The 11,528-nt window shown below is 35.5% G+C and overlaps 1 protein-coding gene across 1 annotated transcript; it reads right to left on the bottom strand.

Annotated features, from left to right (window-relative positions):
• Positions 1-354: 354 nt before the first annotated feature.
• On the bottom strand, positions 355-5,631 carry LOC127971868 (E3 ubiquitin-protein ligase XIAP-like). The gene is made up of 6 exons (XM_052575134.1): positions 5,466-5,631; positions 2,284-3,054; positions 2,004-2,103; positions 1,633-1,717; positions 1,461-1,497; positions 355-1,160 (listed from the first exon to the last, which is right to left on the bottom strand). The coding sequence occupies exons 1-6, from the start codon at positions 5,482-5,484 to the stop codon at positions 970-972; spliced, it is 1,203 nt and encodes a 400-aa protein (XP_052431094.1). The 5' UTR covers positions 5,485-5,631; the 3' UTR covers positions 355-969.
• Between the last annotated feature and the right edge of the window lie 5,897 nt (positions 5,632-11,528).

Genomic DNA, 11,528 nt, shown 5'->3' with positions numbered 1-11,528 from the left:
TTCAGTTATTTCACTTTAATAGTCTGGCAAAGGACCTGCACATTGCCATTAAAGTAAAATGACTCAACCTAAGCATAGGAGCTTGATAAAAATCCTAATTTTAGATGCAAATTTCAAATGGCATTTAGAGGCTTTTGCATCTGAACTCTTCATATGCACTTACTAATAAACCAATAAAACAAACAAACAAAAAAAAAACAATATAATGAAATTTATAACGTGAAACACATTAATTGGTAAACAGGCAGAAGTGATGGCGAGAATTGTGTTCTGCTGTAAGCATAACAGCTTATAGCCTCACTTTCCAGTTTATGAATTTAAAAACTTGACAGATAAAACGGAAGAGAAAAGATCCACTGTGAACTCCCAACTTTATTGTCATTTTAACGAATAAAAATGATATTACATTATTAAAAGGAATTACAACAACAGAAAAGTATAGAAGAAAAACTAATTTGGACTGGCAAAGTTTAAATTAACCTTGATTAAAAGTCTTCAAACAATTATTCTACAAGAAATAAATGAATATTGAAATAGAAGGTGTAAAACATGATTGTATCGAAATTTGAAAATCTTCCTAAAAAGTAGTCCACATACGGCACTATGCTTATTAACATGGAATCTCAACTGTAATTAAGGGAAGCATTTAAATGGGATGTATGACAAAGCATTCAAGAGGTCTTTTTCTGTGATATTTTACATGTTAAATTTCATCTCTTCTGTAATATATTACATGTTAAATTATGTAGTGTGCACCCAGCCTTGATCAAAACCAAACATCCATGTAGAAGTTGTTATTTTAAAATCTTAATGAAAAAATAAAACAATATAACTATCATAGTTTAATACATCTACATGTTTACATATATATAAACATGCACACAGTTTTGATATGATACACCTGTGCAATTTTAGGAATTACATTCAACAAGCATCAGCACTTCTTTGGAGTGTTGGCTTCGGTGTCTTTTAGGCACTGTAGGTCTTGATCTTCTGCGTGATGGCGGCACAGCAGATGGGACACTTGTTCAGGGGTTCAGAGCATTTCTGACAGGTGACCAGGTGTCCACAGGGAATCAAGACGATGTTAATGTCACCGTCCATGCAGACTTTACAGAGTTTCTCCATCTGGAGTTTCTCAAGTTTCGTCATGGGGTCCTCTACAGAAAATATTTAAGAAACAAAATGCAAGATTAAAACAACAAGTCTTATTTTATGAAGTTTTGAAAGCGGTCAAGCTCCACAAGGTTTGGCAAGCTATTTTTAAGAGTATGATTTATTCAAGTAACAATTTTGGGTTCCAAAAGTTGCAACATTTGCAGGTTAAAGGCATGGATGTACTTTTTTTTAAGTAATTTTATAAAAACCTAAAATTATCTTAATTTACATTTCAAGAAAAACAAAGCAAAGCCATCAGACTTCATTGGATTTGAAAGTAAATAAAACTCAGAAAAACGTACCTTTCTCGTGACTTGAAAAACCATTCTGACTCGGTCTCTGTAAAGGTAAATTACACACATGTAAGACTACATATAACACACACAATTTCTATCAGAATAAAAGGATTACGTTCATTCTATCCATTCAACACATTCTATTAAGTACACTTAATGGTGTAAAGCATAGACTCACTGAATGAGAATGGTCTCCTGTTGGATATCTCAGCTGCATGCTGTTGACATATTCTCTTCCTTTTTCTGCCAGAAGGAAACTGCAGCTGAGGGTCAATTATAAGAATTTCACAATTAGGCACCACATTTTTCACTATTGTTAATGCTTGCCTTACATGATCAATATCTAAAATATATACTGAGAAATTTTATAGATTCAAGAGTGTTTTTTTATTTAGGTATCGGGAAGGATTAAGGACATTTCAATCAAAAAAGGCAAGAAGTATGAATTTTAAAGTATGAATTAGAAAAGAAAAGAGCAGTCTGAATATCACATTAAATTTTGCAGTGAACATGCAAATATACTTCAGTGTATACGAAAAAGCAGTTTACCCTGGATAGTTCCTTGCATGCTCTTCCCAAGGGTCTTCATCAGGACTCCACCCCTTCAGTCCTCCTCCACATTTGAAGCAGAGCACATGGTCCTGTTTTCCTATACAACCAAACAACACAACAGTTTGTTCACATTTTTAATGTGTGTGTGTGTATATATATATATATATATATATATATATATATATATATATATATATATATATATATATATATATATATATATATAATTAGTTTATCCAGTAACTGAATAAGCTTGGAGAGACATAACTGTAGTTACCTGTGCTGTAGAAACCAGCTCTGGCCAGTCTCTCAGGGTCTATGGGATGCTGTCTACCTCTGAAGCTTTCAAGACGCCCCTCAAAAGTCTCCACAAAGGCTTTCTGTCCATTTACCCTGGGACTAGGTGTTGTCAGCGGCACATTGCCCACATCGTGGCCCAAGATGAAGAAGCAGTTTGGATAGTGCTTTGCATGTTCACCCCAGGCTTCATCTCCTGGCTCCCATCCTTCCAGCTGTTGCCCACAGCAAAAGCATTTCACTTTGTCATTTGTTCCTAAGTAATACATCCCTGCTGCTGCCAGGTCTTCAGGCTGAACCGGAGCATCTGCAGGCCAATCACTGAAAGTATTCAGCCGAGCTTCCTCACTCTTCATGTGTGCCACAGCGGGATAAATGGTCTGATCCACCACTGCTCCGGTGCGGAGCTGGAACTCCATGGCTTCGGCCTCTTCGTCATAAACAGGGCTTTGAGTGCAGTCGGAGGCTCTCAAACCATGAGCACAGCTGAGGAACCTGCAGTTGGGAGATGCTTGCTGATGTCTCTTCAGTGGGGCGTCCCCTTTGTTCCAGTCCTCCACTGACGCATGGCAGCTAAAACAGCACACCCTGTCTGCCTGACCTGTGAAATAAAAGCCTGCCCGGGCCAGCCGCTTGGCTGAAAATTCTTCAGATCGAGGGAAGCACTGGAAGGAACTCACGCGATTAGGCATGGATGACCATGCATTATCAGCTTCTATTTCACCATCTTGACTTGAGCATGCCATTGTTGCTGTAACCAAATGTTTGTAAAAAGAAGAAAGAAAAAAAAAGTGTCAAAAATTAAATACATGTATACAATAGCAGTCAAAATGTTGGAATAATTAAGAAATAAGTATCTCACACTGACCAATGCTAAATTTATTTGATGAAAAATACAGTAAATACTTTGAAATCTTATAATAGTGTCACATGATCCTTCAGAAACTATTCTAATATACTGATTTGTTGCTCAGTTACCATCAATTAATATTAAGCAGGACAACTGTTTTCAACTAGAATGAGAAATGTTTTGAGCAACAAATCAGCATGTTAGAATGATTTCTGAAGGATCATGTGACACTAAAGACAGTAATGATAATGCAAATTTAGCTTTGGATCACAGGCAGAAATTATATTTGAAAAAAAAAGTCACAATTTTACAATTTTCAGTAAATAAAGAACACCAACAAAATATAAACACTTAATTGTTAAGGCTGGCTGTTAATTTTCTGACGTGCTTGCTCAGATCAATAAGGTCAGACGAGTTTGAGCAATAATACTCAATTTTGTGCAGTTATTGCAAAGTTCTTAAATCTTTATCTTGTTTAGAAACCCTGTTTAAAATGAGGTCATGTGACATTCCCACAACAATGGTCTATTATCACCAGGACATTGTGAACCTGATGGGCTGAGCAGAACATTCCACAGCTTCCGTAAAACCGCCTGTGTGTGTTGGGTTTACACAAATGCTTGTGCATGATTCATATCCACCACTGACATTAGTAGAGGCGCCAGAATTTTTATTGTAGGTGGGCCTCCAGAAAACTGGATGGGCCAATTAAAATAAAATGGGTGGGCCTGGCCCAATGGTAGCGCCGCGGCTGACTGACACATGTTCAATAGATTTCTACGGTCCTGAACTAGGAATGCAATGCTAGGAATGTTTTTTTTTTTTTAAAAATCCAAACATTTAATCCGGGAGCGTTATTCAGGGTTCCTGTCGCTTTAAGAGACAGAGGCATGGTCAGTCACATGTGAACAGCGCCTCCGGAATGTGGTATTGGGAGTTACCAGATCAGGGTGTTTAGGTTTAAGGGTGGGGTTGGGTAAGGGGAACATTTTGATTGCATGGTTAAGAAACCCAGCACTTTGAAAACACCCACAAGGTGATTAACCCCCACTTTTGCTCTGCAGAGACCCAAGTCTCGCATGTGGAAGGTGATTCTGATATAATCCCCACCCGCCTGCTTCCCACTTCTCAAGAACATTTAGAAACTGCTTCGTCCAACTTAATCATGTGGTTGTACATCATGGACATTACAAATTAAGTCTCTTGTATAACTTTTATTTAAACAAAGTGGAATGACTGCGCCTTGTGTCGTCACCTCTTGACAGGAGCATGACAATCAGTGACATTACCACACCTTTCTACGCAAAAGATGTCCTTGCAGTGTTGCCAACTGGACTATTGCGGCGGGTTGTTTTTATGTCTGCGGGTTGAAACGACACCAATAACGCGATAGCTATCCCCTGGAATGCGAGGGGAACCACGTCCGGAAGAAAAAAAAAGTACCCCCGGAAAGCGATTTTTATCGGGGGACCCCCTTCGAAAAGCGGTGGGACTAGTTTTGAGTAACAATTGGGCGTGTTTGTTTTGAAAACCTGGCAACCATTTGCGGTGCAAAACGTGCAGGACTTTTTTTTTCTGCTAATGTCATTTTATTGCTTAGCATTCGAACTAAGTAAATTACAGTTATGCAGCATTGAAATAACTTTCCATCCTACATTACAACTTTCTTTAAATCGAATGTATAACATAAGGAGCTTTCACGATGCTCAACCGGTCCTGTTAATATTTTTTTTCCTTTTTCTGAATAATAATATGAATGCATTGTATACAGAGATATATATATATATATATATATATATATATATATATATATATAATTATTGTGTATGTCTCTATACAGTGCATTTGTTTTGCCTGCTAATGGCAGAACATAATGTATGCATGTTATTATTCATATTATTATTCTTCAGAAGAAAAAAAAACTGTCTTCGTCTGTATACAATATATATATATATATATATATATATATATATATATATATATATATATATATATATATATATATATATATATATACACACGCGCAAGTTTATGCTGTAAAAGGTTTACTACTAACAGCAAAGATCACACATGGCATCCTCATGGCACTCAACGGTAACACGAGCAGGTTTAAGTGGTTTCGGTTTGACAAGTCCGTGTGTTAAACATTGGATTGGAAGGAAAGCTTTCACTTTTCTCCATTTGCGATCAACATCGGCACGATCAAAGCATTTAAAAGGAGGCCGCATCAGAGAGCACAGTCGCACTTCGAGCTTAACCTTTAAAAACAGCGCACTATCGTTAGCATTAGCGATTAGTTATCGTCTGCTTACCTCGGTGATGAAAGAACATCTACTTCTGTAACACGAAAAGCCTCTTTCCGTTCCGCCCTTGGACGAAGCAAATAAATGAGTACTAAGCAACGAGGGTGGGACACCATTTAAGTACGAGCATAGTGACGCCCCTAAGGGGAATTTACAAAGAGTGAAGACCGGAAACATAAAAAAAAAAAAAAAAAATACCGGAAACATGAATATGAATAGAGTTATGTAATGTTCGTTATCTTATTGGCTGGTGCTGTCACATGAATATGAATTAAAGTGGGACTCTATAGTACAAATTCCAAGCAACGTAAAAAATGATCTAATTAATATTCATGAGCTAAACCTTTGTAACATTAGTAAGACGTCACGATTAAAAGGGCTGTGGTTCGGAAATTTGGCGATTTGATTTCGCTTTCTCTAACCGCTTGCAGGGATTTTTCTATCGTGTTACAAGCTCACCGCATTTAGGGTATCCCCTAATAAAATACAAACAGTATTTTTCATGACAGTTTGAAAACATATCGAACATAATCATACATTTTCAGCGGAGCAGAATTATGTTTTTATTCAGCTGGTACCATTGCTTGGCAGATCATTCCTAATGAATCATTTTGCAATTAAAGAAACAATACGCATGTCTTATAAGTTGAAACTAAATGAAAACAAACATTCAAATTGAACTTCTGTACTGCTCCAAACTCCACAGTTTATATTCAAAGCTTGCATTAGGGTTCTCTTGAATCCATCCATTAAACTAACACAATGTAATAAGAAATTCATTGTGCAGTAGACATCTTCAATGATTGTAAATGGTGTTTTACTGATACCAACTACTGAATATTGGCACTGAGACAACACTAGTTTAGTATTGTAAGAGTATGAAATTGTGAATTCAATATTGTGAATCGTACTATTAATTGTTACATCCTTAATATTTTGTATTTCACTGTCAAATATGAAAATCTACAGAAAAGTCTTAAAAAGTATGGGATTCTGAAAATGTATAGGAACTCTGTATGTATTATACTCTCTATAAGCAGTGTTGGGAAAGTTACTTTGGAAATGTAATAGGTTACAGATTACAAGTTACCCTGTTTAAAATGTAATAGTAGTGTAACTTTTTCAATTACTTTATTAAAGTAATGTAACTAATTCCTTTTGAGTACTTTTTGATTACTTTTCTAAATTTGTGAACATTATAATAAATAAAAGCATATATATCAACTCAAATACAGTTATCTAATAAGCATGTGTCATATTCTGTATAATAAACTCCTGAAACATTGGTGTTTGTTTTTTTTTTAAACTGCTGTCTCTTTATATATGATATGATGATAGTTTTCTCAAAATAATTAAAATGCATGAAGTGACAGAGCAGTTCTAGAAATTATGTGTATGTGCTCGTGTACTCATATATTGAGACGGCAGAGGTTGAAAACACTGCGAGCTTCAGTAGGCCTATGTGTAGTAAATGAAACTGCATGTCTTTGCCATTAATTTACAGGAGGGGCAGACTGGGAAAAAAAAATCAGAATGGAAAATTCAAACTCATACAAACAAATTCATGGACAATACTATTTTTTGTATGGACCTGACATAAAAAAGGTTTAAATCTTTAATATGGGGACACGTCAAATAATTAAAAGTTCTCTCCTGAACGGCACCTTCACTTCCATTTTTCTCTTCAGTCTCATTATTTTGCCCCGTTATCCATCTTAATACTCAAGATTGAACAAAACTGTACTTTACAATACAATACTCTACAATACTACAATATATTTATAGAAAAATCCTAATACTGTACACGAGTCATGTTTTTCCCTTACAAAAATTTACCATGCTTTTATTAGCCTATATAAAAGTACAATAACCTTGTATGGTTTTTTGTTTTGCAAATGGATTCGTATTTATTTTTAAATAAATAAATTTGTAAAATAATTTTAAATTTTTGGTTACCACAGTTAAACAATAGTAACCATTTAAATTACTAAATTACTTCTGTAACATTACAACAGATAATAATGATGTCCTTTATATATTTTGAGTGATGACTGATGAACAACATGCGGCTGCTTGATAAAAAAAAAAAAAAAAAAAAGACAAAAAAGCATCTTTACAGATTAAACTGACCTGAAACCCTGAACAGTAGTTTTGTATTTTTTGTTTTTTCTTGCAATTTTATCTTTCAGCGTACTTTCTGCTATAATTCAATCTCAGTATTGCGAAGCAGAAAAGTAAAGAAGTTTCAAACTTCCAAACGGACTGAACCAGAAGTAGGATAAAAATTGTAAAAAAAAAAAAAAAAAAAAAAAAAAAACCTTTCATTGAAACTAGGGAGGGTCATATATAGGAGTGGAATTCGTGCAGGTGGAATGCATGAGAACAGAAATGTTTTTTTGTTTTTTTTTCATGACAGTCTGAAAGCATATCGAACATAATCATACCTTTTCAGCGGAGCAGAATTATGTTTTTATTCAGCTGTCACCATTGCCCTTTGCTTGGCAGATTTTAAGTTTAATTCCATTCCTGATTAATCATTTTGCAATGAAAAGTACTTTCTTTTTTGCAATTAAATAAACAATTAGCATATCTTATAAGTTGAAATTAAACTAAATGAAAACAAACATTCAAATTAAACTTCTGTACTGCTCCAAACTCCACAATTTATATTAAAAAGCTTGCATTAGGGTTCTCTTGAATCCATCCATTAAATTAACACAATGTAAATAAGAAATTCATTGTGCAGTAGACATCTTCAATGATTGTAAATGGTGTTTTACTGATACCAACTACTGAATATTGGCACTGAGACAACACTAGTTTAGTATTGTAAGAGTATGAAATTGTGAATTCAATATTGTGAATCGTACTTTTAATAGTTATACCCTTAATATTTTGTATTTCACTGTCAAATATGAAAATCTACAGAAAAGTCTTAAAAAGTATGGGATTTTGAAAATGTATAGGAACTCTGTATGTATTATGTACTTTCTATAAGGTATTATTTGCATTCACTAAAATCAGAAATGAATGTAGGCTGATGACACAAGACCACATTTTTGTCATAGCCATTTACATTTCTCTTTTGCGGTATGCATATACTGTTTCAGTTATGTAACTAGAAACTTGCACCCACTTAGCCTACAGGTGGACTGTTGCCAAGTGGTCCAAAGTCCTCTTTTCAGATGAGAGCAAGTTTTGTATTTCATTTGGAGACCAAGGTCCTGGAGTCTGGAGGAAGGGTGGAGAAGCTCCAAAGCAACTGAGAGACCATTCTGAATGCTCAGGAAACCTTTGCAGATGTTTTGAGTTGATTAGCTGATCCCACCTCTGCCAGGACAGTTTTAGGGGTAGCTGTGGCCTAATGGTTAGAGAGCCGGACTAGCTACCACAAGGTTGCCGATTCGAGTCTTGGTGCTGGCAGTAGTTGTAGGTGGAGGGAGTGAATGAACAGTGCTCTCTTCCACCCTCAATACCAATGGCAGAAGTGTCCTTGAGCAAGGCACTGAACCCACAGTTGCTCCCCGGGCGCTGGATCTATAGCTGCCCACTGCTCCAGGTGTCTGTTTACGATGTGTTCACTTCTCACTGCTGTGTGTGTGCACTTGGATGGGTTAAATGCAGAGCACCAATTCAGTGTATGGGTAACCATACTTGGCAAATGTCACGACTTTCACTGATCGGCATGTCACCATATTTTAATTTGTTGACATTGGGTTTTTGTTAAATGTGAGCCAAAATCATCATGAATAAAACAACCAAAGCATGCAAAAGGGAGCACAACAAATCACTGAGAGACTTTCTAACACATCAAAACATCTACATGATTTATAAGGTCGGAGAGAGCAAGTCGCCATCACATTAATACAAGAAATAGCACCGAATCATCTGCTACATGATCTTTTTACATCAACCGGGGCAAAAAAACAAAAACAAAGTTTTTTAGGAAGCAAAGAAATTTGACATTGTTCAAAGCAAGGACAAAACATTATGCTAGTTATACTATTGGTTTTGGTATTAATCTGTTCAATGAATGTAAAGTGGATGCCTAGGGTCCTTTTTGCAGATGTTTCAAAACTTTTTATATTCATGTGCATGTGTAAATGGATGTATATTTTGTTTATGAATGGACAGATATATATGTATATACTGTACAGACCAAAAGTTTGGACACACCTTCTCATTCAAAGAGTTTTCTTTATTTTCATGACTATGAAAATTGTAGAGTCACACTGAAGGCATCAAGGGCTATTTGACCAAGAAGGAGAGTGATGGGGTGCTGCGCCAGATGACCTGTTCCCCACAGTCACCGGACCTGAACCCAATCGAGATGGTTTAGGGGTGAGCTGGACCGCAGACCGAAGGCAAAAGGGACAACAAGTGCTAAACATCTCTCGGGGAACTCCTTCAAGACTGTTGGAAGACCATTTCAGGTGATTACCTCTTGAAGCTCATCAAGAGAATGCCAAGAGTGTGTAAAGCAGTAATCAAAGCAAAAGGTGGCTACTTTGAAGAACCTACAATATGACATATTTTCAGTTGTTTCACACTTTTTTGTTATGTATATAAATCCATATATAATTCCACATGTGTTAATTCATAGTTTTGATGCCATCAGTGTGACTCTACAATTGTCATAGTCATGAAAATAAAGAGAACTCTTTGAATGAGAAGGTGTGTCCAAACTTTTGGGCTGTACTGTATGTGCAAATGCATATCTTTTTTTGGATTACTTTTTGTATTAGTATTATTGAATATGTTTTGAAAGGTTTGTTTTTTTATATTTCTTGGGTATTTTAGTATTTTTAGTTTTTTCTTGCAATTTTATCTTTTAGTGTACTTTCTGCTATAATTCAATCTCAGTATTGCGAAGCAGAAAAGTAAAGAATCTTCAAACTTCCAAACGGACTGAACCGGTTCTAAGTAAGATTAAAACTGTAAAAAAACATTTCATTGAAACTAGGGAGGGTCATATGTAGGAGTGGAATTCGTGCAGGTGGAATCCATCAGAACAGAAATGTTAGTATTTTTCATGACAGTTTTAAAGCATGTCAAACATAATCATACCTTTTCAGCGGAGCAGAATTATGTTTTTATTCAGCTGTCACCATTGCCCTTTGCTTGGCAGATTTTAAGTTTAATTCCATTCTTGATTAATCATTTTGCAAATGAAAAGTACTTTTTTTTTTAAACTTTTTTATGCATGTCTTATAAGTTTAAATGAAATTAACACAATGTAAATAAGAAATTCATTGTGCAGTAGACATCTTCAATGATTGTAAATGGTGTTTTACTGATACCAACTACTGAATATTGGCACTGTGACAACACTAGTTTAGTATTGTAAGAGTATGAAATTGTGAATTCAATATTGTGAATTGTACTATTAATTGTTACACCCTTAATATTTTGTATTTCACTGTCAAATATGAAAATCTACAGAAAAGTCTTAAAAAGTATGGGATTTTGAAAATGTATAGGAACTCTGCATGTATTATGTACTTTCTATAAGGTATTATTTGCATTCACTAAAATCAGAAATGAATCTAGGCTGATGACACAAGACCACATTTTTGTCATAGCCATTTACATTTCTCTTTTGAGGTATGCATATACTGTTTCAGTTATGTAACTAGAAACTTGCACCCACTTGTGGACTGCTGCCCAATGGACCAAAGTCTTCTTTTCACATGAGAGCAAGTTTTGTACTTCATTTGGAGACCAAGGTCCTGGAGTCTGGAGGAAGGGTGGAGAAGCTCCAAACCAAACAGAGAGATCATTCTGAAGGCTCAGGAAACCTTTGCAGATGTTTTGAGTTGATAAGCTGATTTGCATGTGACCATTTTCTAATTTGTTGAGATTGGTGGGTTTTTGTTAAATGTGAGCCAAAAACATCACAAATAAAAGAACCAAAGCATGCAAAAGGGAGCACAATGAATCACTGAGAGATTTTTAACACATAAAAACATCTACATGATTTATAAGGTCGGAGAGAGCGAGACGCCATCACATTAATACAAGAAATAGCACCGAATCATCTGCTACATGATCTTTTTACATCAACCAGGAGTG

This window comes from Carassius gibelio, chromosome B14, assembly GCF_023724105.1.
Source record: "Carassius gibelio isolate Cgi1373 ecotype wild population from Czech Republic chromosome B14, carGib1.2-hapl.c, whole genome shotgun sequence".
Taxonomy (NCBI): domain Eukaryota; kingdom Metazoa; phylum Chordata; class Actinopteri; order Cypriniformes; family Cyprinidae; genus Carassius; species Carassius gibelio.
This window is presented reverse-complemented; position numbering and strand designations above follow the sequence as displayed.